Source organism: Somniosus microcephalus, chromosome 14, assembly GCF_052327205.1.
Source record: "Somniosus microcephalus isolate GS21.2 chromosome 14, FLI_Smic_1.0, whole genome shotgun sequence".
In the NCBI taxonomy this organism is placed as follows: Eukaryota; Metazoa; Chordata; class Chondrichthyes; order Squaliformes; family Somniosidae; genus Somniosus; species Somniosus microcephalus.
The window spans coordinates 73299928-73327567 of record NC_141000.1 but is presented as its reverse complement, the minus strand read 5'-3'; the positions used below and the strand labels follow the sequence as shown (position 1 = coordinate 73327567).

Here is a 27640-nt window from a genome sequence, read left to right as displayed (position 1 = left end):
TCTCGCTCTCTCTTCCCCCCAGTCTCTCGCTCTCTCTCTTCCCCCCAGTCTCTCTCGCTCTCTCTTCCCCCCAGTCTCTCATTCTCTCTCTTCCCCCCAGTCTCTCGCTCTCTCTCTTCCCCCCAGTCTCTCGCTCTCTCTCTTCCCCCCAGTCTCTCGCTCTCTCTCTTCCCCCCAGTCTCTCGCTCTTTCTCTTCCCCCCAGTCTCATGCTCTCTCTCTTCCCCCCAGTCTCTCACTCTCTCTCTTCCCCCCAGTCTCTCGCTCTCTCTCTTCCCCCCAGTCTCTCGCTCTCTCTCTTCCCCCCAGTCTCTCGCTCTCTCTTCCCCCCAGTCTCTCGCTCTCTCTTCCCCCAGTCTCTCGCTCTCTCTCTTCCCCCCAGTCTCTCGCGCTCTCTCTTCCCCCCAGTCTCTCGTTCTCTCTCTTCCCCCCAGTCTCTCACTCTTTCTCTTTCCCCCAGTCTCTCGCTCTCTCTCTTCCCCCAGTCTCTCGCTCTCTCTCTTCCCCCAGTCTCTCGCTCTCTCTCTTCCCCCCAGTCTCTCGCTCTCTCTCTTCCCCCCAGTCTCTCGCTCTCTCTCTTCCCCCCAGTCTCTCGCTCTCTCTCTTCCCCCCAGTCTCTCGCTCTCTCTCTTCCCCCCTGTCTCTCGCTCTCTCTCTTCCCCCCAGTCTCTCGCTCTCTCTCTTCCCCCCAGTCGCTCGCTCTCTCTTCCCCCCAGTCTCTCTCTTCCAACAACAACATGCCCTCAAAAGACCCTCGGCACCGCCGGGCACTTCAGCTAGTATTTTATATAAATGGACGTAGCAGTGTTATATTTTTCCATCTGGTACATTTCCTGTCAAGTTACATCTGGTTTTGGGGGATTTTGTTCACAGAGATCACAATTTAAAAAAAAACTGATGATGCAAACTGAAACTACGCAAATGCCTCAATTTTCAAAGGAGTTCCAATGCACTCGTGATTGTTTTACAACCGCGACTAGAATGCATTTTCAGTTCCTTGGTTGTAAGTTTCAAACATTGCGTTAAGTGTTATAATTCCTTGTCAGGGGTGCATTACTGATTCCTGCCACAACATGGCATGCATCAACTGCTGTACAACTTACCCGAGATAAATGACCTTGACCTTGGGGCTGATTTTAGTTTCCAGTCGGCGAGGCATCCACTCCACTCACCCAATGACGTTGATAGGAGGGCCAAACAATTTTCGTGATTGGGCCTTATTTAAATACTGGAAGCGAGCTAAGTGTGCAGCTTACAGGCAGGTCACGGTTTGGGAGGGTGGGAAAAGTCCTGCGGCCCCGCCAGGCTGTAGCTCTTAAACGGGTGGTGAAGTTTTTAGTGGTGATGATGGTCAGGGCATCCCAATTTTCAGATACAGCTGTGGAGCTCCTCATAAAAAGGTGAGGACCAACAAGGAGGTCTTCTATTCTTTAGAAGGGAAGTGGGTGCCTCGGCGAATTAGCCAGCAGCTATGGTTGAATGGGTCAATGCCAACAGCACAGTTTCTAGGGCTTGGCTGCAGTGCAGGAAGAATTTTAATGACTAGGATTTCCAAGAAAAGCCTCCTCTTCACATCCTTTTTTACTCTCTACACAGTCCTGCAACACCAGACTTTAGTCCCAACACTAGCGATCATTCCCTCCCCTGCTTCACAAGCCTCTCCTCCAATAACAACAGGACACTTCACTGCACCTCCTTCTGCTAGCACTCATCCTCAAGACCGTCTACCACCTTCACAACACATCTGCAGCTTCTCCCTCTCAGCCTGCACACTATTCTAAGCTGCCACACACATCTTCACACCTTTCAACAGGGCACACACTAACCCACTTGCACTCTTCCTGCAGGAGAAACTGGCACATAATTGGAGGTGGAGCTCAAGAACAAGAGGAGGCCCCTCAACATTGCAAACTTTGGCTTCAATGGAGGACACTGCTATCAACGTCAGTAGTAGAGGGAGGACATGCAGCATTGGAAATAATGTTTTGGCATTTTCCCTTCCGTTTCTCTTTTCACTTACAGCTCACACACACAGCATGACAACCTGTGGCTGCATTGTGTTGCCAATCAGTTGCTATTGCTTACCATCCCATTGTATCTTGGGCCTTGCAGCCACACAGATGGAGGGGAACAACCCTTCTGAAGATACACCATCACTCATTCATACCTTTCCAAGCACCAGCACAGAATTCAGCATTCCAGGTGGTATAGATAATGTTAGATAGGTGCACACTGAGGGTGTCAATGGGAGGAACAGATGAAATGGAGAGTGGAAGGGGAAATGGGACGGGTGGGCTATGCGATCGGAGAAGTGGATGAGATAGTTGATATTGCTATTTTGGGAAACCATTGCAAAAGATGCCTAGAACGGAGAAGGAGAGTAGGCCATGCAGGAGGGTCTCGAGTCTTGTCAGTTACTATCTGTAAAAGACGGGGTGAGGGGGAGCTGGTGTCTGGAGCAGCAATCAATACATGCACGCGTGGAAAATTTGATTTTATGCACAAACTTTAGTGAAAGATATATATGGTTAAAATAAAAGCAAAATACTGCGGATGCTGGAAATCTGAAATAAAAACAGAAAATGCTGGGAATACCCAGCAGGTCAAGCAGCATATGTGGAAAGAGAAACAGCGTTAACGTTTCAGATCTCTCCATGGTTAAAACAAAGTCCATTATAGAATCATAGAAATTTACGGCAGAGAAGGAGGCCATTCTGCCCATCGTGTCTGTGCAGGCAAGGCACATTAGGAAGGAATCTGAGAAAACCAAAGTCGAGGACCTGACTGATGACCAAAGGAAAAGTCTGGAGTCCGGCTGGTCGAGACTTATGTGATACTCTGGGGCATGCTGGACAATTTAGAAACAAATTGTACACTTTTCAATATTTTGCAATGCCTAAAATTGAATGGCAACACTTTTAACAACCAGTATCTGAACGATTTGGATCTTGCGGGGAAGGGGTGGGTGGGGGAGAGGACGTGCTGAGCTGCAGGAAGATCAGCTGGGGCGGGGGGCAATTAACAGCAACAGCGGAAGGGTCAGAGGCGGAGCTGCACGCTGGGGTCGGAGTGACGGTCCCAGAGGCGGAGCTGCACGCTGGGGTCGGAGTGACGGTCCCAGAGGCGGAGCTGCACGCTGGGGTCGGAGTGACGGTCCCAGAGGCGGAGCTGCACGCTGGGGTCGGAGTGACGATCCCAGAGGCGGAGCTGCACGAACGGGACCTCTCAGAGGTTTATAGCCGTGCGCGGCCCCTGTCGCCGCGAGTCGGTTGAGTGTCGATACCGAGGAGGAAGCTTCAGCTGTGGCGGCAACATGACAAGCAACAAATGTGACGTGATTATCATCGGCGGTGGCATCTCAGGTCAGTCTCAACTTCACTAAAATCGCTTTGGTGTAAAAGCGATTAGATGCAAATGGAAAAAAAGTGCAAACAAACCCCTTTGAAATGGATGTGAAATGAAGTGCTATCTGCATCTGTACTAGGTGCGTCTTTCAGTAGTTGCCAATACTGACTGTTTGCAATAGATAGGGTTTATTTTGAAGGGTGAGATTAAGGTCAGTGCTGAGCGGCTGTTGATATTCCTCCTGAAGCCCTTGGGCGGAAAGATCTTGAGAAGACTGAAACTCGTCTGCGGAGCCAGCATCTCCCTTCGGCACAAATATCGCTTTCTCATTTCAGCAATTTTGGATTTTGTTCTTCCCAACATGGTCATTAAATGAAGGATAATGTGTTTATACACCACACCATAAACAGCTGTCAAAAGAGTAACGGATTGCACCATTTTATTCAAATCTTTATTTCGAGGGACTGCGGCCAATAGTGCGCCTTCTTGGTGTAATTTTTAACCCACCGCTTCACTGCTTTTTAATCACTGTATCCTCGGGATTTGTATTGTGTTTTTGTTAGTTCTGTGCTTTAATGCGGGCCTTTTGAGTTGCGGTTGTGCAATAATATGTTACACTATTTGACTGTCACACACTGTTATCACATTTAGTTTTGTGTGAAACCGCAATACCAATAATTATTTTAATATCAAAGAAGTAATTCACCAAACTTGATTTTCGTACTTTCTAACCGCACATCCTTGTAGATTGCGTCGAAACGATTTCCCCTGTTGTACTAGCATTTAGTGGGGGGAACGAACGGGCTGAATGTCGAGTTGCATTTTTAAAATCCAGTTATGTTGCTATTGGTTTCATCTACAGAGTTGGAGTCAACTCCCATAATCAACAGGTTCTCGAAAGCAAAAATCTAGCAGCGTAAACAGAACCGAACAGCATAACCTCTTCAATCATGGGTTTGCTACCGAATGTGATCATCAAGAACATGTTATTCTGTAGTTTGTGAAGTTCTGATACAGAATCTACACCAATAGACCTTTCCAATTGTATTCCATGGCCTAGAAATTCGGTTGGTTGCGCCAGCGATTAGCGCCTAAAGAGGCCAAGAATTGGGGTGTTACCCAATGTTCGGGCGGGCGCAGTGAAGATAGCAACACCTCCCATATTGCGTATCCATTTAGCGCCAGCGCTAACTCTTAGCGCGCGCCCGCGTGCGCAGGCAGTTAATGACGTCATTTCAGTGTGCAACGCCTTTTTGGCGCCCCTGACCGGATATTCGGTGGTGCCCGGAACCTTTCCGCCTGGCACTATTAGTGACAGTTGGATGGAACATTCCCAGGCCCTTCTCGGAGTCGGGGGGGCACTATTTAAAGGGGACAGCTCTAGTATAAAAGCTGCAGGCATTTGGCCTGTTCATTCTGTTCGTTGCTGGAGAGAGTTGGTGAACTACTGTTGCACACTATTTTTCGGATTTAGTCTTCGAAGACTTGGGACCTGCAGGCCTGTCCGGAGCAGTTGGAGCGCTAAACATTACTGCGTGTTGCCCGTCTGGCATAGCAATGGGAGCTGCTTTGGAGGGGAACGTTCTCATGGCCGGGCACTTGGAAGGGGCACAGAGACGGCAGGAGAGAGGGCCGGGATTGGCCAGAAGGAGGAGGGGCAATGGAGGTCGGCCAATCCGACGATACGCTGCGAGGGTTTTCAGGCAGCAGGTGTCATACCTTACCATGTCCGAGGAGCAGTGTCTGCGACTACGGTGCAGGACCTCTCTGTCGGTTGCCGTCAAAGTGACTGTTGCCCTGAACTTTTACGCAAGCGGATCCTTTCAGTCAGCCACTGGGGACATTGCGAATATAACACAATTTGCAGTGCATCGTTGCTTCCGGCAAGTGACAGCTGCCCTCTATAGAAGGAGGCGTCAATTAATCACCTTCCTTGTGACCCTGGAGAAGCAGGCGGAGCGCGTGCAGGGCTTCGCTGCTATTGCGGACTTCCCCATGGTGCAGGGGGCCATAGATTGCACACACGTGGCTTTGCGGGCGCCATTGCAGAATCCAGAGGAGTTCCGCAACCGAAAGGGGTTCCACTCCCTCAATGTCCAGCTGGTCTGTGACCACCGCCAGATGATAATGGCAGTCAACGCACAATTCCCTGGGAGCAGCCACGATGCGTTCATCCTGCGGCAGACCTCAGTTTCTGACCTTTTTGAGGGCCCGGCTAACCCACGAGGCTGGGTTCTGGGCAACAAGGGCTATCCTCTCTGCCCATGGCTCATGACCCCACTCCGTTTGCCCGCCACCCCGGCAGAAGAGCTTTACAACAGCAGCCATCAGGCGACCAGGAACATGGTCGAGCACACTATTGGTGTGCTCAAACAGCGTTTCCGCTGTCTGGACCATTCGGGGGGAGCCCTGCAGTACTCGCCGGAGCAAGTGGGTCGCATCGTCGTCGTCTGCTGCATGCTCCACAACTTGGCCATTCGACGAACCCAGCCAATGCCAGCCGACCCTCAAGGTCCAGCAGAGCAGGCGGACGAGGAGGAGGAGGAGGAGGAAGAGCAGGTGGACGAGGAGGAGGATACATAGATACATAGAGATAGGAACAGGAGTAGGCCATTCGGCCCTTCGAGCCTGCTCCGCCATTCAATGAGATCATGGCTGATCTTACCAGTTCAGTACCCCGTCCCCGCCTTTTCTCCGTAACCCTTAATCCCCTTAGCCTTCAGAAATATATCCAATTCTCTCTTGAAAATATTTATTGAATTAGCCTTCACAGCCCTCTGTGGCAGGGAATTCCACAGGCTCACCACTCTTTGAGTGAAGAAATTCTTCCTCATCTCTGTTTTAAATGATTTGCCCGCTATTTTTAGACTGTGGCCCCTGGTTCTGTGCTCCCCGGCCATTGGAAACATTCTCTCTGAATTCAGCCTGTCCAGGCCTGCCATAATTTTATATGTTTCGATGAGATCCCCTCTCAATCTTCTAAACTCCAGTGAGTACAAGCCCAAACTATTTAATCTCTCTTCGTAGGTCATTCCCGCCATTCCAGGTATCAGCCTGGTGAATCGCCGTTGCACTCTTTCCATGGCAAGAACATCCTTCCGCAGATGGGGCGACCAAAACTGTACACAATACTCCAGATGCGGTCTCACCAGCACCTTGTACAGCTGTAGTAAGGTATCCCTATTCCTATACTCGAACCCCCTTGATATGAAGGCCAACATACCATTTGCCTTCTTAATCGCCTGTTGCACCTGCATGCTCTCCTTCAGTGACTGGTGCACAAGAACACCCAGGTCCCTCTGCACTTCCCCATCTCCCAATCTATTGCCATTTAGATAATAATCTACCCTCCTGTTTTTACCCCCAAAGTGGATAACCTCGCATTTATCCACATTATAGTGCATCTGCCACGTATCCGCCCATTCCCCCAACCTGTCCAAATCGCACTGTAGCCTCCTGACATCCTCATCAGAGCCCACCCCTCCTCCTAGTTTAGTGTCGTCAGCGAATTTGGAAATATTGCATCCAATTCCCTGATCCAGATCATTTATATATATTGTGAACAGCTGGGGTCCCAGGACAGATCCTTGCGGCACCCCGCTGGTCACTGCCTGCCACTCCGAAAACGAGCCGTTTATTCCAACTCTCTGTTTTCTATCCGCCAGCCAGTTCTCTATCCACGTTAATACTTTGCCCCCAATTCCATGAGCCTTAATTTTGCATGATAATCTTTTGTGTGGAACCTTATCGAAGGCTTTCTGGAAGTCAAGGTACACCACATCCACTGGCTCTCCCCCATCTATTTTACCAGTTACTTCCTCAAAAAATTCCAGCAGATTAGTCAAACACGATTTACCCTTTGTAAATCCATGTTGACTCTGTCCGATCCTTTCCCCATTTGTCAAGTGCTCCGCTATTTTATCCTTAATAATGGACTCTAGCATTTTGCCCACAACCGATGTAAGGCTTACTGGTCTATAATTCCCTGCTTTCTCTCTACCCCCCTTTTTAAATATTGGGGTAACATTAGCTACCCTCCAATCCACGGGTACTGTTCCCGAGTCAATGGAGTTCCGGAAGATGATCCTTAGAGCATCTGCTATCTCCAGGGCCACCTCCTTAAGTACCCTAGGATGTAGTTTATCAGGCCCCGGGGATTTGTCGGCCTTCAGTCCCCTCAACTTACCCAACACCATATCCCTAGAGATACTAATTTCTGTCAGCTCCTCCCCCTCATTAGTCCCCATGTTTGCCGATATTCCTGGGAGGTTATTTGTGTCCTCCTTTGTGAATACAGAACCAAAGTATGAGTTTAATTGGTCTGCCATTTCCTTATTCTCCATTATATATTCTCCCGAATCGGACTGCAAGGGACCGACTTGGGATTTTACCAGTCTTTTCCTCCTGATATACCGATAAAAGCTTTTGCAGTCTGTCTTTATGTTTGCTGCAAGTTTACTTTCGTATTCTATTTTCCCCTTCCTGATTAATCCCTTTGTCCTCTTTTGCTGTATCCTGTACTGCCCCCAATCTTCCGGTCTGGTGCTTTTTTTTGCCAGTTGATATGCCCTTTTTTTTGATTTTATGCTGTCCCTAATTTCCCTCGTTATCCACGGTTGAGTCACCTTTTTAGGTTTATTTTTATGCCAAACCAGTATAAACATGTTCTGGAATTCTTCCATTCTATCTTTGAATGCTTGCCATTGTCTCTCTACTGTCAATCCCCCCAGAAACACCACCCAATCAATCTTACCCAATTCCCGTCTCAGACCCTCGTAATTCCCTTTATTTAAGTTCTGGACCTTAGTCTCTGATTCAATTTCCTCACTCTCCATCTCGACTGAGAACTCGATCATATTATGATCGCTCTGACCCAAGGGGCCTCGTACAAGAAGATTGCTGATAAGTCCCTTCTCATTGCACAATACCCAGTCTAAAATGGCCTGATCTCGAGTCGGCTCCTCGACATATTGGTCCAGATAACCGTCCCGAAAACATTCCAGGAATTCCTCCTCCTCAGAATTTTTACTAATTTGGGTAGTCCAATCAATATGTAAATTAAAGTCACCCATGATGACAGCTGTGCTCTTATCGCACGCTTCTCTAATTTCCCTTTTTATGCCTTCCCTCACCTCCATATTACTATTTGGAGGCCTATATATCACACCCACTAACGTTTTCCTCCCCTTGCTATTTCTCATTTCTACCCATACAGATTCCGTTTCCTCCGAGTTAATATCCTTCCTTTCCATTGCATTAATCCCCTCCTTTACCAGCAATGCTACCCCACCTCCCCTACCTTTTTGCCGATCCTTCCTAAATATTGTATATCCCTGGATGTTAAGTTCCCAGCCTTGCCCACCCTGCAGCCACGTTTCTGTAATCCCAATCAAATCATACTTGTTTACCTCTCTTTCCACAACTAATTCATCCACCTTGTTCCTAATGCTTCTAGCATTAAGATACAAAGCCTTCAGGCTTGCTTTTTTCACACTCTCATTATGAATTAGTTTGGCCCTTTGTGTTTCTCTCCTTTGCTTATTGCTTCTCACCTTTCTACCATCTATTTCTGACTTCATATGACTTCCCTCTTTTCCACTACCTAGGTTCCCATCCCCCTGCCAAATTAGTTTAAATCCTCCCGAACCGCCCTAGAAAATATTACCCCGAGGACATCGGCTCCCTCACAGTTCAGGTGTAGACCGTCCCCTTGGTACAGGTCCCTCCTCCCCAAGAACTGGTTCCAATGCCTCAAGAATTTAAATCCCTCTCCCTTGCACCACTGCTCAAGCAACGTATTTAGCTTATCTATCTTACTCTCTCTAAACTTATTAGCTCGTGGCACTGGTAGCAATCCAGAGATTACTACCTTTGAGGTCCTACTTTTCAATTTAGCTCCTAACTCCCTAAATTCAGCTTGTAGGACCTCCTCCCTCTTTTTACCTACATCGTTGGTACCTACATGTACCACGACAACTGGCTGATCCCCCTCCCCCTTCAGAATGCTCTGCACCCGCTCCGAGACATCCTTGAGGAGGAGCATGCGGACGAGGAGGAGGAGGAAGATGGGAGGGCTCCTGAAAGTGGAAGGGCCGTCCGTCAGAGGCTCATAAGGACTCGGTTCTAGGCCCCTCTGACGGAATGATGGCTGTCATTCGTCCTGCGCACTTCGGATCGTTCAAAGCCTAGGAAGTCCACCATGAGTGTAAATAGTTACGAGTACCATTGTAAATAAAAAAAATTCTTTATTGTCAAAAAAGTGCTTCCTTCCAGCATAACAACGTCATGTCAACAGAAACCATAACTAACAAAATAACAGTCAACTCTCTGGCAAAGCCGCAAAACTAAACAAACCATCACAAACAATGACAACAGGTGAGGGCGTCCTTGAATTTGGAGGAAGAAACATCTCAGCAACTCCCTCTACTGCTGGCCCCTTGATGGAGACCGACTTCTCTTTCGCGGTCGGCCCCTTCCCTCCCTGCTGCTCCTACGTAATTGAACCCCAGTGGCGGGGTCAAGGCTGGGGGACGCCTGGTGACTGTCTGGAATCGCAGAAGCCCCTGATGGACGGCCTGGACGACCTCTGGGCTTGGAGGGTGTGGAGGCTGGCTGCTTGATCTGGTCATGGCTGGAAGCAGTGCGCACTGCAGGTGGTGGCAGCTGCACTGCAGACGTTCCAGCGGTGGCATGAGCAATGGTCACCTGCCGAGAGAGGACACCTGCACCATGGTCGGACGACACACTGGCTCTCGGAGGGGACCGGCTCGGCTCCACCGCCACAAGCGACTGCTCCACTGATTCCTGGCCTCGTGTGGTACTGGAAGGGCCCGGGGTGATCCTAGCTGATGCAGATAGGGTGGCAGCAGTGAGAGTTCGCGTTGCCTCAATCTGGGTCTGGACGAGGCCAGCAAGTGACTGCGTGGCAGCAGTGAGGACCTGTGTGGCAGGTGCCAGTGCTTCGGAGAAGCCCTGGACAGTTCTCTCCATTGCTTCGGACAAGGCCGGAGCAGTCCGTTCCACTGCCTCGGACAAGCCCTGGACAGACCTTTCCAGGGATTGTCCGAAGCGCTGAACAGTCCTTTCCATAGCGGCCTTGAAGCCCTGGACAGTCCTCTCCATTGCTGCCCCGAAGCCCTGGACAGTCCTCTCCATTGCAGCGCCAAAGTCCAGCACACTTTTTGCCAGTGTTTCTATCGACTGAGGCATCCTCCCCACTGCAGCCATAAGCTCAGTGTGCCTGAGCCGGGCCTGGGTGCTCATTTCAGCCAGGCTACACACCTCCTCTGCACTCTGTGCAGTAGTCATCACTCCCTGCCTCGCCCTCCGGGGAGCCGGTGCCCGAACTTGCCTACCCCCTTGCGTTGATGCAGGCCGCTTGTTCCGGCAACTGGCTCCTCATCAGAGACCCCCCCTCCCCTCCAGGGAGCTACTATCCCCAGCCTGCAGATGTGTTGGCTCCCCTGCGGCTGGAACGGATGGTGCGGCTTCCTCCTGATCCTCGCCTCCGGAGCCACTGGCACTGGCAGCTTCAGGGCCCGGACCCCGAGCTGGTGATGCAGCATCTGAAAGCAGGGAGGTCGAAGAGTGGCTTTTGCAAAAGGACAGGTTGGCAGCAAGGCATGCCAGATTGCGGCAAGGCTATGACATGGCTCCACAGTGAGAAAGCATGCTGGCGAGGGGACCAAGTGGAAGGAGACAGCTGAAAAAGGTGAGATCCTTACCATCGCTGTTGACAATGGGGTCGGCAGCTGCAGTGGTAACAGGACCACTCAGACGTCCTCCAAGAATCTGATGCACTCTCTCCTCGAGATCCGTCAGAGTGACCACTTGTGGAGGTCCTCCACCGGTTCGAAGCTGGTCCTTGCGAATCGTCGCCAGCTTGGACTGCAGGGGAAAGAAGGGGAAGTTCTGTTACATGATGCCCTGAGTGATCATCTCATGCCCCCCATGGTGCAAGAGCCCTTACATGATGCCCTGAGTGATCATCTCATGCCCCCCATGGTGCAAGAGCCCTTACATGATGCCCTGTGATCATCTCATGCCCCCCATGGTGCAAGAGCCCTTACATGATGCCCCCCATGGTGCAAGAGCCCTTACATGATGCCCTGAGTGATCATCTCATGCCCCCCATGGTGCAAGAGCCTTTACATGACGCCTTGAGTCAAATGTGCATGTGTGTGCCCAGAAAGGGCCATGGGTGCTTGCTGACACATGGCCATTGGGGCATCGCGCACCCTGTCGCGCACCCTGTAGCCATGAGGTCCGGTGCAGATGGAGGGACTCAGAAGTTTGCATAAACACCAATCACCCTAACGACCCGAGTGAGGTCGTTGAATTTCTTCCTGCACTGAACAGGGCTCCTGGTCGCCATGCTGCTGGAGTTGACCCTCTGACAAACATCCCTCCAAGCTTGGCAGTAGTCCTTTTGATTCGGCCTCCTGCCATTGTCAGGATAGAGAACATCTCGACGGCGCTCCACTGCGGCCACCAACTGCTCCAGAGCCTCAGTGCTGAAGCGCTCTGCTCTCTGTCTCACCTTCTCCATCTTGACCAAGTTTTTTGCGCCAGAGAAGGGCGTGCGCCGATTCTGAGGCCTACAGGGCGATGAGTGTGGAAGCTGAGGCTGACTGACCCACCCCTTTAAGAGCCGGCCGGCGCCTGGAAGTCTCGTGGTTATCGGTAATTGAGATCACCTGCGCTGCGTCCGTCCGCGCCGATATTGGGTAGCGCCGGAAGTTTTGCGCCTTAGGAGGCCCGTGCAACGTCTGAATTCACGCCTCAATCACCTTTGGGGGCGATGCAACCCAATATCGTGCCAGGCGGCGATAAGTTTCGTTTGGCTATAAACTTTGCGCAGCGCCAGTTCTAACGCCTCAAGCGGGGCTATACCCAATTTCTAGGCCCATGTGTGTAACCGCTTTATGACAATCCATTCACACAGTTGAATCGAGGTGTCCCAACTAGTACTCGACTTTCTGCCTTCTGAACATTTTTAATAGGGTCTGACGCAAATAAATCTTCAATTAACATAATTTCACAATCTGTACCCTTAAACAGTGTCAAGTATTATGAAACACCATGAATTGCTCCTAAAAATTATTTCCATTCTTAAAATTAGCATTGCAGTTCAGTTAAAAACCAGCACTACATTATTACTGCAATATGCAATGGCTGCAGAATGAAGACAGACTTTGTTTTAGATTAGTGGATCACACCAAACTTAATTATGCATTCTCATTATTGGGATCTCAATGTGTAGGCGATTAAGAGTGCAAACCTGCATTCTGTCAGTCCAGGGTGCAGCCTGAGACCCCATCCAGAGGCATGTGATCCATGGGAATTATGCAATTGTTTGGGGATTCAGAGTAAACAACCAGTAGCATGAACTTGCAGGTCCCTTGGCTCCAGATTGGCTTTCTATGGAGTGGTCTAGGAGGGAGGATGGTCTGACCACACATGCCTCCCAACAGGAATTGATTTTTTTTAAATGTCAAACCAGATTTTTCTTTTTATGGTGTAAAATGGGGGAAAGCCTGATTAAAAATGCTTGTAGACTTACTTTCCTCTTTAAGTGAACCGTTATACTTTTCACAGGCTATAAGAGCAGACAATAATATATTATACCTCTGTCATATAATCCACTTCTCTGTTTTGACTTCAAATGGAAAAGAAAAGGCAGCGGGATTAGCACTGTATATACAGGTGACAATGTAGTTTGAATCTGCTGTCTTTGAAAGCAGGCTTGCCAGAGGAGCCTAAGTAAAGCACATGGACTTCTTTTTCATTAAGAATGAGACTATCTGTTCAGCTGCTTCTGCTGCAACCCCACACCCTTCCTCTTGCCCACCAAGCCAAACTTACCCTAAGGTTCCCCTTTCCCCTAACCCTCAACTAGCATCTTTCTCTAGTTTTTATCCCCCCTCATGCCCTCTCCGAGCTCATGTTGTCCATGACCCACCTTCTGCTCTCTCAACTCCCACTAAACTACTGATTGCCCAATTTCCAGTCTTTGATCCCATGCTAGCTGACATTGTAATTGGTTCCCTTTCCTCAGGTACTGTCTCCTCCTTTTCAAAAATCTCATCATCAACCCGCTCAAAAAGGCCACCCACAATTCCATGTTTGAATTTCTCTTTCAGGTTTCCGCCTGTGCCATTGCACTGAAATGACCCTAATCAAAGTCACCAAGGCCATCCTCTGTGACTGTGCACAATCCCTCCTCATCCTTCTTGACCGGTCTGCAGCGGTTGACACGGTTGACCACCCCATCCTCCTCCAATGTCTCCTCCGTTTTACAGCTGAGTGGGACTGCCACACTTGGTTCCACTCACCTATTAAATTGTAGCCAGAGCATCTTAGCATTGGTTTCTCTTCCCAGCCCAACACCGCTATCTCTGAAGCCCCCCAAGGATCTAACTTTGGCCCCCTGCTCTTCCTCATCTACATGCTGCCAATCTATGATATCATGCGGAGACATTGGCCCCGATGTTTGCGGTGAGTGGGGGGGACCTGCAAATCCCGGGTATGGGAAGGTCCTGCTGAATTTAATGGCAGGACCTTCGTCAGGTAGGAAAAATAATGGAATCCCTAATAAAGGAGAGAATAGTAGAACACCTAGAAACAAAAAGTATAATACCGAATGTGATGAAATATGTCATTCATCAGACTCTGTATTTAACTACATATATTGTATTGCCTGCTTCTGTGTTTGTATTGCCTGCTCCTGTGTTTTACCTTGTATTGTATATAGTGCACCGCCCCCTTTCTCCCCATTGGGTGTGTCGGCTCCGCCCATACCTGGCCCTACTTAAGACAAGTCCAGGCTTGTCTTGCAGCAGAACAGCAGAAAGCGAGGTGAAGACACAGGCATCTTTCTTTGCTAATAAAAGCCTTGTTTTATCCAGTTAACTTTGAGCCTTGAAGTTATTGAGGCGCATCAATTTTATTAGCAAACTTTCAACGATGGATCAACTTTTGAAACCGGAACGCTTGGATTTGGACCCGCATGCTTCAGATGCATCGACACGGTTTGGACACTGGTTCCAGTGCTTGGAATTTTTTATGGCCAACTCCGAAGCCGTCACAGCCTCTAAAGCCACCGGAGATGTGAAACTCGGGATCCTGCAGAATCGGGTAAGCCACCGGGTTTTTCCACTCATCTAAGACGCCGCCACCTACCTGGATGCCTGCAACATTCTAAAGGCCCACTATCAGCGGCCTACCAACGAGGTGTACGCCAGGCATCTGCTTGCTACCTGCACACAGCGACCCGGAGAGTCGCTAGAGGACTTTCTAGTCACCCTAAAAGTGCTTGGCAAAGACTGCAAATGCAAAGACGTGAAAGCCACAGTATACACAGACGAGCTTATTCGGGATGCCTTTATAGCAGGCCTTAGCTCTAATTACATCCGGCAGAGACTGCTAGAGAAAACAGGCCTAGATCTGACACAGGCTGTGGACACAGCGCGATCGCTGGATGTGGCTCAGAAGAACTCTGACTCCTACTCTTCAGGCCGCGCGGCCCACGCCGCCTCGTACGCACCAAGGGCGCCGCCATGTTGGAAGACATCTTCCCCGCCCGGTAGCCCAACACCGTCGGGGCCCTGCTCTCCCCCCAGAAGCCCTACGACCGCCGTGACGCATCGGGGCCCCAAATGCTACTTCTGCGGGCAGCCGAAGCACACCAGGAACCTGTGCCCGGCGAAAGGCACCACCTGTTATAAGTGCGGTAAGAAGGGGCACTTTGGGAAGGTGTGCAGAGGGAACCCCGCAGGCAAACCCACCACCGCCGCGTGCGCGCCGTGGGAGCGGCCATCTGGGACGCCATCTTGTCCGACCTCGTGGGGCCTGCCATCTCGCGAGCAGACATCGTGGACGCCATTTTACCCGGCCTCGTGTGGCCCACCATCTTGTCCCGATCAGGGCCCTACAGTGGCGTCGATCACAGTGGACCAGTCCAGACCGCACCCACTATCCAAATCGATGGTGGACATCGAGGTAAACGGGTGCAAGGTTAAATGTTTAATTGACAGCAGGAGCACGGAGAGCTTCATTCACCCTGGTCTGGTACAACGACTCTCTCGAACTATAGTCCCTACTCAGGGCACGATCTCTCCGACAAAACCCAGATATCGACTATTGCGGGTTACTGCGCGGTACGATTGTCCGTTAAAGGCACTGTATATAATAATTTTAAACTGTTAATTATGAAGGATTTATGTGTGAGCGTGATCTTGGGCCTGGATTTTCAGTGCCACCACCAAAGCATCACGCTCCATTTCGGTGGGACCCAGCCGCCCCTCACAGTGTGCGGTCTGGCTATCCTGAAGGTAAAGCCGCCTTCGCTATTCGCGAACCTTACCCCTAACTGCCGGCCAATAGCGACCAAAAGCAGGAGGTACAGCTGGGAGGACAGGTGGTTTATCGCGACCAAGGTAGACAGGCTCCTGAGGGAGCGCATTATTGAACGCAGCAACAGCCCGTGGCGCGCCCAAGTGGTGGTGGTGAGGTGTAGCGAGAAGAAGCGGATGGTGATTGACTATAGTCAAACAGTCAACATCTATACCCAACTAGACGCCTACCCGCTACCCCGCATATCCGAGATGGTGAACCAAATCGCCCAATACCGGGTGTTCTCCACTATTGATCTCAAGTCAGCGTACCACCAGCTCCCTATCAGACCAGAGGACCGTTCGTACACCGCCTTCGAGGCAAACGGACGCCTCTACCAGTTCCTCAGAGTCCCCTTTAGGGTGACGAATGGGGTCTCGGTCTTTCAGAGGGAGATGGACCGCATGGTCGATGACCACCACTTGCAGGCAACCTTCCCCTATCTCGACAACGTCACCATCTGCGGCCACAACCAACAGGACCACGACTCAAACCTCGCGAGGTTTCTGAAAACCGCACAAAAACTCAACCTCACTTACAACGAGGACAAGTGCGTTTTCAACACCACGCGCCTCTGCATACTAGGCAGCGTGGTGAAGAATGGGGAAATCGGACCAGACCCCGACCGATTGCGCCCCCTACGGGAGCTGCCCCTGCCCAACACTCCCAAAGCCCTGAAAAGGTGCCTGGGGTTATTCTCGTATTATGCCCAATGGGTCCCTAACTACTCCGATAAAGCCCGCCCCCTCTTAAAAGCATCCTCTTTCCCGCTCTCTGCTGAGGCCCATGCTGCCTTCAAAAGCATTAAGCAGGATATTGAGCGGGCCACGCTACTGGCAGTGGACGAGAACACTCCCTTTCAAGTGGAAAGTGATGCGTCTGACTTCGCCTTGGCGGCCACCCTCAACCAGGCGGGGCGGCCCGTAGCTTTCTTCTCGAGGATCCTCCAAGGGCCCGAGATCAGACACTCCTCCGTGGAAAAGGAGGCCCAAGCCATCGTGGAGGCAGTGCGCCACTGGCGCCACTACCTAGCCGGCAAACGCTTCACCCTACTTACCGACCAGCGGTCGGTAGCGTTTATGTTCAATAATAAACAGAGGGGGAAGATTAAAAATGATAAGATTCTTAGGTGGCGGATTGAGCTCTCCACCTTCGAGTACGACATCATTTACCGGCCAGGGGCCCTTAACGAATCCCCTGACGCCCTCTCACGAGGGATGTGTGCCAGCGCCACCGGGGATCGGCTACAGACCCTCCACAACGACCTCTGCCACCCAGGGGTCACGTGGCTGTTCCACTTCATAAAGCCCCGTAACTTACCCTACTCGATTGAGGAAGTTCGGTCCCTGACCAGGAACTGCCGCACTTGCGCTGAGTGCAAGCCTCGGTTCTACCGCCCAGATAGAGCCCACTTAATCAAAGCTACACGGCCCTTTGAGCGGCTCAGCTTAGATTTCAAGGGCCCCCTCCCGTCCGTCGACCGCAATGTTTACTTCCTGAACATTGTGGACGAATACTCCCGGTTCCCATTCGCCTTCCCCTGCCCAGACATGACCAGCGCCACGGTCATTAAATGCCTCAACAGCCTGTTCTGCCTGTTCGGTATGCCGAGCTACATCCATACGGATAGGGGGGCGTCCTTCATGAGTGAAAAGCTACGCCAGTACATGCTGTCCAGGGGGATCGCCACGAGCCGTACCACCAGCTACAACCCCCGGGGTAACGGCCAAGTGGAGCGAGAGAACGGGACAGTATGGAAAGCAGTCACTCTAGCTCTAAGGACCAAGGGCCTCCCTATCTCCCGCTGGCAGGAAGTCCTCTCGGATGTGCTCCATTCGATACGGTCGCTATTGTGTACGGCCACTTATACCACGCCTCATGAACGAATGTTTGTCTTTCCCCGGAAATCCACCTCAGGCGTATCCATGCCGTCATGGCTCTCCACCCCAGGTCCGGTACTCGTGCGAAGGCATGTGAGGGGCCACAAGACGGACCCTCTCGTGGAGCCAGTACACCTACTCCACGCCAACCCCCAATACGCATATGTCCGGCACGCCGACGGAAGGGAGGACACCGTGTCCATAAAAGACGTCGCCCCAGCCGGCATCGACAACAACCACGGCAATAGCGGCAACGACGATCACAGCAACTCTTACCCACCCACTACTCTTTCATCACCCCCGGAAGAACACCGACCAACGGCACCCCCACCAACTACCCCTTCAACAACCCTGGCGGCACCCCCGGCAGAGACCCAGGAGGCTACCGGGGACACCCAGCCGACACCCGCGGCACCGCAACAGCCACGTCGGTCGCAGAGGACTATCAAACCCCCGAACAGACTAAATCTATAGAAGGGGTGAATGTGATGAAATATTTCCATTCATCACTGCCTGTGACTGAGATCGGTTTCAGTGTCATTTCCCTTCCCCCAGACCTCATTGTATTGTGTACTGGAATGTGCTGTATTGTATACTGGAATGTGCTGTGTGTAGGGCTCCGCCCATACCTGGCCCCGTTTGTAAGCTAGCTTCAGTCTAGCCCCAATCTCCAGAAGGACGACATCTCTCTCGCTTACGTGTTTCGTTCTAAGTTAATAAAAGCCTTGTTTTGTACTGCTACCTTCGAGTCTCGGAATTATTGAGGCACATCACTGTCCCAATGTCTCCTTCTTTGGCTCAGTGCCAATTCTTGTCTGATTATGCTGCTGTGAAGCATCTTGGGACATTTTACTATGTTGAAGGTACTAATAAATAATAACAAGTTGTTGCAGCATAGTGATGCAGAGTATGAACTGTAGAGCTAGTTTAATAATGCTGGCTTAAGGTTGTGGCTTTGGGAGCTGTTTGCTTGTACAATTTCATGGTGTTTTTTCAGCTGTTACAAGGTTGTAGAGTGTGACTGCAGCTGGAACTCACCAAATTTTTTGGGAAGAGAAAAGTAAGAAAAAACACTCCAACAACGATCAGTTAAAATATGCTGAGTATAAAAATAACATTAAAAAGCTCAGAAATAATAAAACTGAATTCAAATGATGCACACGGGTCACATTCAAAACCCTACCTTGAATTTCCAATTGTATACAAACTGCCCAGTCACACCATGCGACTGCCACATAGAATCATAGAACAGTACATCACAGAAGTAGGCCATTAGGCTCATCGAGTCTGCGCTGGCTCTTTTGAAGCACAATCCAGTTAGTCCCACTCCCCCGAATTTTCCCCATATCCCTGTAGTTTTTTCTCCTTTAAGGGGGTGAATTTGCCAGCCCTGGGGAGGCGGGTATGGAGGCGGGACTGCCAGGAAAATGGCAGAATCTGGGAGCGGGTACCCATCCTGCCCCCAACCCACCTCTGTGCCATCTTCCCAGGAGGCGGGTACCCAACCCGCACCGGGTCCCGCCTCCTCGAGGCAGGAAGGGGATTCTTCTTCTTCTTCTTAGGCAGTCCCTCGGAACCGAGGATGACTTGCTTCCACATTAAAAATGAGTTCGCAGGTGACTGATGAGTCCAATGCGGGACCTACAGTCTCTGTCACAGGTGGGGCAGATGGTGGTTGCAGGGGCGGGTGGGTGGGGTGCTTGGGTTGACGTGCGCTCCTTGCGCTGCCTGCACTTGGCCTCCGCTTGCTCCCGGCGAAGAGACTCGAGGTGTTCGGCGCCTTCCCGGATGCTTCTCCTCCACTTTGTGCGGTCTTGGGCCAGGGATTCCCAGGTGTCGGTGGGGATGTTACACTTTTTTAAGGAGGCTTTGAGGGTGTCCTTGAAGCATTTCCTCTGCCCACCTGGGGCTCTCTTGCCGTGCCGGAGCTCTGAGTAGAGCGCTTGTTTTGGGAGTCTCGTATCGGGCATGTGGACAATGTGACCCGTCCATCGGAGCTGATTGAGCGTGGTCAGAGCTTCGATGCTGGGGATGTTGGCCTGAGCAAGAACACTGACGTTGGTGCGCCTATCCTGCCAATGGATAGTTAACAGGCAGTTTTTTGGCTAACCCCTATTTTGAGACCTAAAGGGCTGGATTTTATGAATGGAGACGTGTTGGAGGTGGGACTGCTGCTTGCCGGGTTTCAGTCCCGCCTCCATCAGCTTCTGGCCAACCAGCGGGATTTTCCCCTGATTGCCCTTGTTAAGCCCGCCCAGCAGGCTCAGCAGGCCAATTAGGGGGAAGTCAGTGACAGAGCACGTCAACGTATGACGTGTCATCTGTCAAAAAATTTTGAAAGAAGAAATGTCATCGTTTGACAGCTCTGTGAAGCTGTCAAACACCGACATTTTGTGTAGTTTGATGTGTCCTTGTGTTCAGGACTCATCAAAACTTTCTACTTTGCAGAAATCAGCTGGCTGTTGTATCGGAGGATGCAGCAGCCAGTCTGTGATCTCTACAATGAAGATGTCGGGGACTCCGGCTCCACAGCGACTGAAGGCTGTAGGTAGAAACAAAGGTAAGTTAACATTTTATAACACTTTACACTCACCTCACATATTACCACTCCACACTTGCACCCATCACTCACCTCTACTCGCACTTTCAGACCCCTCCGACCCCCGCAGACCTCCTACTCACCTCCTACACCCCGGTGGGGTTCCCCCAGGTCGGGAAGCCTGCACTTCAGGACAAAAAATGGGGATAATCCTATTTTCTGCCTGTTAACTACCTGTTAACAGGCAGTTAATAGGCTTTAATCCTTTCCTGCCTGCAAGGAGACGGGACCCGGGGTGGGATGGCTTCCCACCTCCTGGCGAGAGGGCACGGAGGCGGGTTGGGAGCGGGTATGCCACCCGCCCCAAATTCTGGCACTTTCCAGGCAGTCCCGCCTCCATACCTGCCTCCTCGGGGCTGGTAAAATCCAGTCCAAAGTGTGGGCTTCCCGACGGCTCTGAACCTCGCCAGGGTCAGCGAGGCGAGCCGTGGGTCAGCGGGGGTCGGAGGGGCCGAAATGTTCGGTGTGCAGGTGAGTGATGGGGGCAAGTGTGGAGAGGTAAGTGTGTGAGGTGAGTCTAAAGTGTTTTAATAAAATTACTTAGCTTTGCTTATTCCTCCAGGCTTCATCCCTTTAGGCTGCGGAGCTGCCTCATCTCACCGGCAGAGAATGCAGAATGGCCGCTGCATTCTTAAATACAGCAACCTTCTGCTTTCTGCTCAGGAAAGCTTTCTAAGTGAGTCTTCAGTACAAGGACTCAACTTAGAAGACAGATTGTCAGTGTTTGACAGCTTCACAGACAATTCATCTGTCAAAAAATCTTGACAGATGAAATGTCATACGCTGATGTTCTCTGTCACCGGCTTTCCCTTAATTGGCCTGCTATGTCCACTGGGCAGGCTTAACAAGGTCAATGAAGGGAAAATAGCGTGGGTTGGCCGGACGTCAATGGAGGCGGGACTATACCCGACAAGCAGCAGTCCCGCCTCCATCACGTCCCCATTGATAAAATCACGCCCCAAGTATTTTATTCAATTCCCTTTGAAGGCTACTGTTGAATCTGTCCTATATGCACCTATCCATCTATAATAAATTAAAAATCTTACATCTGTGTGCACTTCCTGTCTATAGCATTTGACTTTCTTGTCACATTGTCACATTTTTTTCCATTCTAAATTCTTATGCCCATATTTATAATAGGAACCGCCTGTGTAAACTTGTCATGTTGATTGCGCAATTGTAAGTGACTGCAGAGCAGATTTATGATCTGTCTGTGCTAGCCCGACTTGATTTTCTGCTGAATGTTTTTTAAATGTTTGTATAAATACAATTTAAATTAAAATTATATATCCAAATATAGATGTAGACTATGAAAATAACAGTAAAAAGCTCAAATACAAAACTGAATTCAAATGATGCACACGGGTCACATTCAAAACCCTACCTTGACAGTAACTCAACTGGATATAGTACATCTATGACTGCATTATTTAAGTTGTATTTTGTCGTACATCAGGACCTGTTTGGTAGCCTTTATAATAGTCTTCAAAGAAGACTAGAGATTAGAAGAGATGTTTTATTTCCAGCAGAGTAATGGATAATGGAAGAGATTTTTAGCAAAAGCGGTTAATTTGTTGAAAAGTGGATTGGAGGTTGTCATAGATATGGACTAATACAGCCAAATACGTTGTGAGACACAATAATTCTTTGGCTGGTGGAGATATTCTGGAGTTTTGCTTGATTACCTTTATGGATTAGGGACTATTAATGCAAAACCTTCCTCAGGACATTAAATAGGAAGCGTATCTTATGGAAGGAACAAGGAAGATGGACCAAATCGCTTTTTCTTGTTCCACTTTTTTATGTTCCCATAAATAAAGTTACAGATTCAAATGGCCATTCTTGTGTAAATGAAAAGCATGCTAAGAAAGAACTTGCATTTATATAAGCGCCTTTCATGACCTCAGGACATCCCAAAGCACTTTACAGCTAATTAAGTACTTTTTCAGTGTAGTCACAGTTGTAATGTATCATTAACAGTCCCTAATACCTAAAAGTATTCAAGCAAAACTCCAGAATATCTATCCTCCAGCCTAAGAATTAAGACAACATCCAAGCTTGGGCTGATAAGTGGCAAGTAACATTTGCACCAGACAAGTGGGCAGTCAGTGACCCAGAGAGAGTCTAATCACCTACGCTTGACGTTCAATGGCATTACCATCACCGACTCCCCCACCATCAGCATCCTGGGGGTCACCAGCCACATAAATGCCATGGCTACTAGAGCAGATCAGAGGCTGAGTATGCTGCAGAGAGTGTCTCACCTCCTGACTCCCCAAAGCTTCTCCACCACCTACAAGGCACAAGTCAGGAGTGTGATGGAATACTCGCCACTTGTCTGGATGGGTGCAGCTGCAACAACACTCAAGAAGTTTGACACCACCCAGGACAAAGCAATCTGCTTGATCGACACTCCATCCACCAGGTTAAACATTCATCCCCTCCACCACCGGCATCCTGTGGCTGCAGTGGGAACTATCTACAAGATGCACTGCAACAACTCACCAAGGTTTCTTTGGCAGCATCTCCCAAATCCATGACCTCCACCACCTAGAAGGACAAGGGCAGCAGGTGCATGGGAATACCATTACCTCCAAGTTTCCCTCCAAGTCACACACCATGTTAATTTGGATATACATTGCTGTGCCTCACCATCAATGGGTCAAAATCCTGGAACTCCCTACCTAACAGTATTATGGGAGCATCTCCTCCACATGGACTGCAGCAGTTCCATAAGGTGCACCACTGCCTTCTCAAGGGCAACTAGGGATGGGCAATAAATGCCGGCCTTGCTAACGACACCCATATCCCGAGAATGAATATAATTTTAAAAAAACCAGCAGCAAAGGGCCACAGTTAAGTCAGAACAACTTGTGGACTTTTCATTACCCTTGAACAGCAGCATGTTTGTGAATTGAGTCCAAAACCACCTCATATCAAAGATCAATTCATCCGCTCCAGAAAAATGTTTGTATCAGGTTCCTCTTGGCCAAACAGACCAACACATTGGATGCTGATTCCTAACTTTAGACACTATCACTGAAGAGCCAGACATATACTGCAGTACAAAGGGGAGTGCCCCTTCAAGGAAACACAAAGAGCAATATCCCTTGCAATCATATGCTGTTTCTGGTGTGTGGTCTATTTTTTTCCTTTCATGGGACTTCCCTTGGTGACATTATATATCAAGTGTCTAATATAGAGCTCCTAAGTGCTACTGTAGTGGGAGAAGGAAATGAGGTCAATGGAAGTCCCATAACCATCCTTGGGATGAAGATGGCTGTTTAGCTCTTTCATCAAGGTCATCATCATTATCCAGAGGCATATAATAAAGTTACAGCTAACAATCCTATACAAAATTATGAGGAATATAGAAAGTGAGTAGTGAGGTGAAAAGGGAGATTAGAAGCAGTAGTGCCCCCGAAAATTGCGGTGGTGCACTCTGTTTCTGCTTCAATTCCACTTGCTGGTATTTTCGTGGAGTTTGTTCCAGAGTGGCCCAAGTGGCTGTCTGTTTCAGGTGGGAGCCTGCATTAGAATATGTTAATCGGGGTCCTATGATATACATAGGACCCGGATGCAATTTTGAGGTACCAGTGCACACTCGGCCCACTGGTACCAAGCATTGAGCGGCCTAACCTGCAGTCCTAAAGGGATTGTTGCAGGCCACCCTGAAAAAGGTAAGTTTCTGTTTTGTTTTAAGGATTTTTCTGGGACAGGAGAAGTATGAAATTCAAGTGTTCTCTCAGCTGTAACTTATGCACAGTTGTCTGCATACATTAATATGTAACTTTCAACTAAAGGCATAATGCTAGGATTTCTTTCAATCAACAGTAAAACATTTGGAGGTAGAAATTCACTAGCCTTCGCGCCGCTTTTGAGGCGCTAGAGGGACTAGCGCCAGAGTTATGGCCAGTTGAAAAATTCCCTGGGGCCCTAAAGCGGCGTTGCACCGGTAGCGCTGCGCCGGCACCGATGACGTCATCGGTGTGCGCAGCGTCCCGGTTGCCATGCCGACGGGCCCCAGCGCCGAAATTCAGTTGCGGCCGCCTCGCCCGTGGCAGCCGCAACTAAGACTCTGGCAACAGAGTCCAACATGTGTTTGCGCCGGCGCATTATAGGCCCCTCCCCGGACTTCTCCCACCCCCCCCCCCCCCCCCCCCGGAACAGATGCAAGCCCGGCACTTGTCCGAGGTGCCGGGCTCATTTTTAAACAGATTTGCGCGGGCCGCGGCCGGGTGCAGGCAGCTCCTCCTTAACGGAAGGAGGAGGCCTGCACTTCCCCAGCCTGCCGCACCGCATCGGGAGCCGCAGCGCCGGAATTGTGGCGCTAAACGGCAGTTAGCGCCCTTTTCCAGGCGCTAAGACCCTTCAGTAGCGCCGGCAGCCGTTTGGGCGCGGCGCTACTGAATTTTTGGCGCGCACAGGGGGACTTAGCGCCGGCACTAACTTCCGGCGCTAAAGCCCTGGCTAAGCCAAAACCCAATTTCTAGGCCTTGGTATCTTTGCTGACGTTCGTGAATCAACTACAAAAAAAGGTTCTGCAACAATTACACAACCTCTGTTAATGGAGCACTAACCTGGGATTAGGGATGGGTCATGGTGTTGGCCAAAGTTCTTCTTTACAATCTGACTAAAGTCCTGTGTGGTGTAATATTTTAGTTCCTCTTGTTAATTGCTTTATGAGAAAAAAGAAACCCTCTAGCTTCTCTCAAACATAAGAAATAGGAGCAGGAGTAGGCCATTTGGCTCTTCGAGCCTGCTCCGCCATTCAATAAGATCATGGTTGATCTTCTACCTCATCTCCACTTTCCTGCACTATCCCCATATCCCTTGATTCCCTTAATATTTAAAAATCTAACGATCTCTGTCTTGAATATACTCAATGACTGAGCTTCCACACCCCTCTGGGGTAGAGTAAGAATTGAAAAGAAGAGCAGTTATCCACATCACTCTAAAAGTAGAATTCTTTACATCTTTTCTGCAATGTCTACAGGGATAGAACACTATTCTGACAATCCAACCTTTTTTGGCTTCAAGTAGGGTTAAAAGGTTTTGTGCAGTAGCTATATACCCGATACAAAGTCAAAATACTGCAGATGCTGGAAATCTGAAATACAAACCGAAAAAGCTGGAAATGCTTAGCAGGTCAGGCAGCATCTGTGGAGAGAGAAACAGAGTTAACATTTCATGTCGATAACCCTTCATCAGAAGTGGAAAATGTTACAGATTCTATAATTAGGGGAATAGATGGCATCCTCTGCAGCGATTATCGATAGTCCCGAAGGGTGTGTTGCCTACCTCGTGCCAGGGTAAGGGATATCTCGAGGCGGCTGCCGAGGAATTTGAAAAGGGAGGGGGAAAATCCAGTTGTCGTGGTTCATGTCGAAACAAACGACATAGGGAGGTCCTTCTGAGGGACTATCAGGAGTTAGGAGCTACATTAAAAAGCAGGACCTTGAGGGTAATAATCTTTGGATTATTGCCCAAGTCACATGCAAACTGACATAGAGACAGATAGATCAAGAGAGTTAACACGTAGTTGGTGTGGGAAATAGAGGTTCCTTTTCCTGGGACACTGGCACCAGTACTGGGACAGGAAGGAGCTGTACCGATGGGACAGCGCCACCTGAACTGGAATGGGGCCAGTGTCCTAGTGGAAAGGGTAAACAGGGAGGTGGCAAAGGCTTTAAACAAGTAAGACAAGGAAGGATCTACAGTAAATGCAACAAACCTAAATATAAATGAAGCAAGAAAGAGTGCATAGGACAGACTAAACTAAGGGAGGACATAAGTGGCCAGGGAATAAATAGAGTTATAGAACAGGCGTGTAAAAAGATGTTTAAAATTAAAGTGAGAGGAACTGCTATTAAAAATGAGTTAAACTGTACTGCAATGTACACAGTGTCCGTAATAAAACAGGGGAACCGGAGGCAATATTACGATGTGAGGAACCAGATATAGTAGGGATTACTGAGACGTGGCTACAGAAAAATTAGGACTGTGAATGAAACAGAAATAGAATCTATGTGGATAGAGATAAAAGATATTAAAGGATCAATCACACTAATAGGGCTGGTCTACAGATCACCTTATAGTGGAAGGGAGGTGGATGAGGAAATGTGCAAACATATTAGGGAAATGAGTAAGAAATATAGAAGAATAATCATGAGGGATTTCAACTACCCTGAAATTAATTGGCCAGAAGAGTTAGGTAAAAAGGATAAAGGAATGGAGTTCCTACAATGAGTACGTGACTCCTTTTTAACCCAGTATATAAGAAGCCCAATAAGGGAGGGGTCGCTATTGGATCTAGTAATGGGGAATGAACCAGAGTAGATAAGAAAAGTAGAAGTAGGGAAACATATAGGCAATAGTGACCATAATATAATATGGTTTAAGATAATAATTGAGAAGGACATGAAGCATGACAAAGACCAATGTAATAGATTAGAGAAAAGATGATTTTGAGGGGCTGAGAATAGAATTTGGTAAAAAAAAATGGCAAACAATGGTGTAGAATAGCAATGCGAAACATTTAAAACAGTGTTCAGCAGAGTCCAGGACAAATATATTCTGCTAAAAAAAATCATACTAAACACTAATGAGACACTGTGGATAAATAAAGACATAAGGGAAAATTGAGGGTAAGGAAAGAGGCAAAGGAAATACACGAAGTACACGGACAGCAGGGGAGAGCATGACAAGGGAGAATACAAAGGAATTAATAGAGAAGTCAAAAAAAATTACGAAGGCAAAGAGGAACTTTGAATTTAAATTATCAAGGATCATAAAACAAAATAGTAAAATATTCTACAAGCATATAAATAAATAAAGGGAAGTCAGGATGGGAATAGGGCCACTAAGGAGAGATCAGGATAAAATCACAGGCAGCGATAGCGAAATGGTAGAAATATTAAATAATTATTTTGCTTCAGTATTTACCAGGGATGCGGACATGACATTGAAGATGAGATTAGAAATGATATAATTGTATTTACAATTAAAAAAGGAGAAATATTAAATAAACTGATCAAACTCAAAGAAGATAAAATCCCCTGGTCCAGATGGATTACATCAGCGCATTTTAGAAGAATCTAGGGAAGAAATAGCAGAGGCACTATTACACAATTCATTATAAAAAGGTGTAGTGCCAGAGGACTGGTGGATAGCTAAAGTTATACCTATATTTAAGAAGATAGAACATATCCAGGAAACTATAGACCAGGCATTTTAACATCATTGGTAGGAAAAATAATGGAATTCCTACTAAAGGAGAAAATATAAAAAAAACATCTAGAAACCAATAATACAAAAATGAATAGTCAGCATGGATTTCAAAAGGGAAAGTCTTGCTTGATCAAACTCATTGAATTCTTTGAAGAGGTAACAGAGACAGTGGACAAGGATTATCCAGGGGACAA

The 27640-nt window shown here is 48.9% G+C and overlaps 1 protein-coding gene across 2 annotated transcripts in view; it reads left to right on the top strand.

The window, feature by feature from the left end:
- Positions 1-3154: 3154 nt before the first annotated feature.
- LOC147107559 (amine oxidase [flavin-containing]-like) overlaps positions 3155-27640 on the top strand; it is a 206961-nt gene continuing 182475 nt past the window's right edge. Inside the window, exon 1 of one of the 2 annotated variants that reach the window (XM_086006684.1) lies at positions 3155-3361. In XM_086006684.1, coding sequence (XP_085862810.1) covers positions 3313-3361 — 49 coding nt within the window. In that variant the 5' untranslated portion in view covers positions 3155-3312. The remainder of the gene's footprint in view (positions 3362-27640) is intronic. The other variant, XM_086006683.1, reaches the window with a different exon arrangement.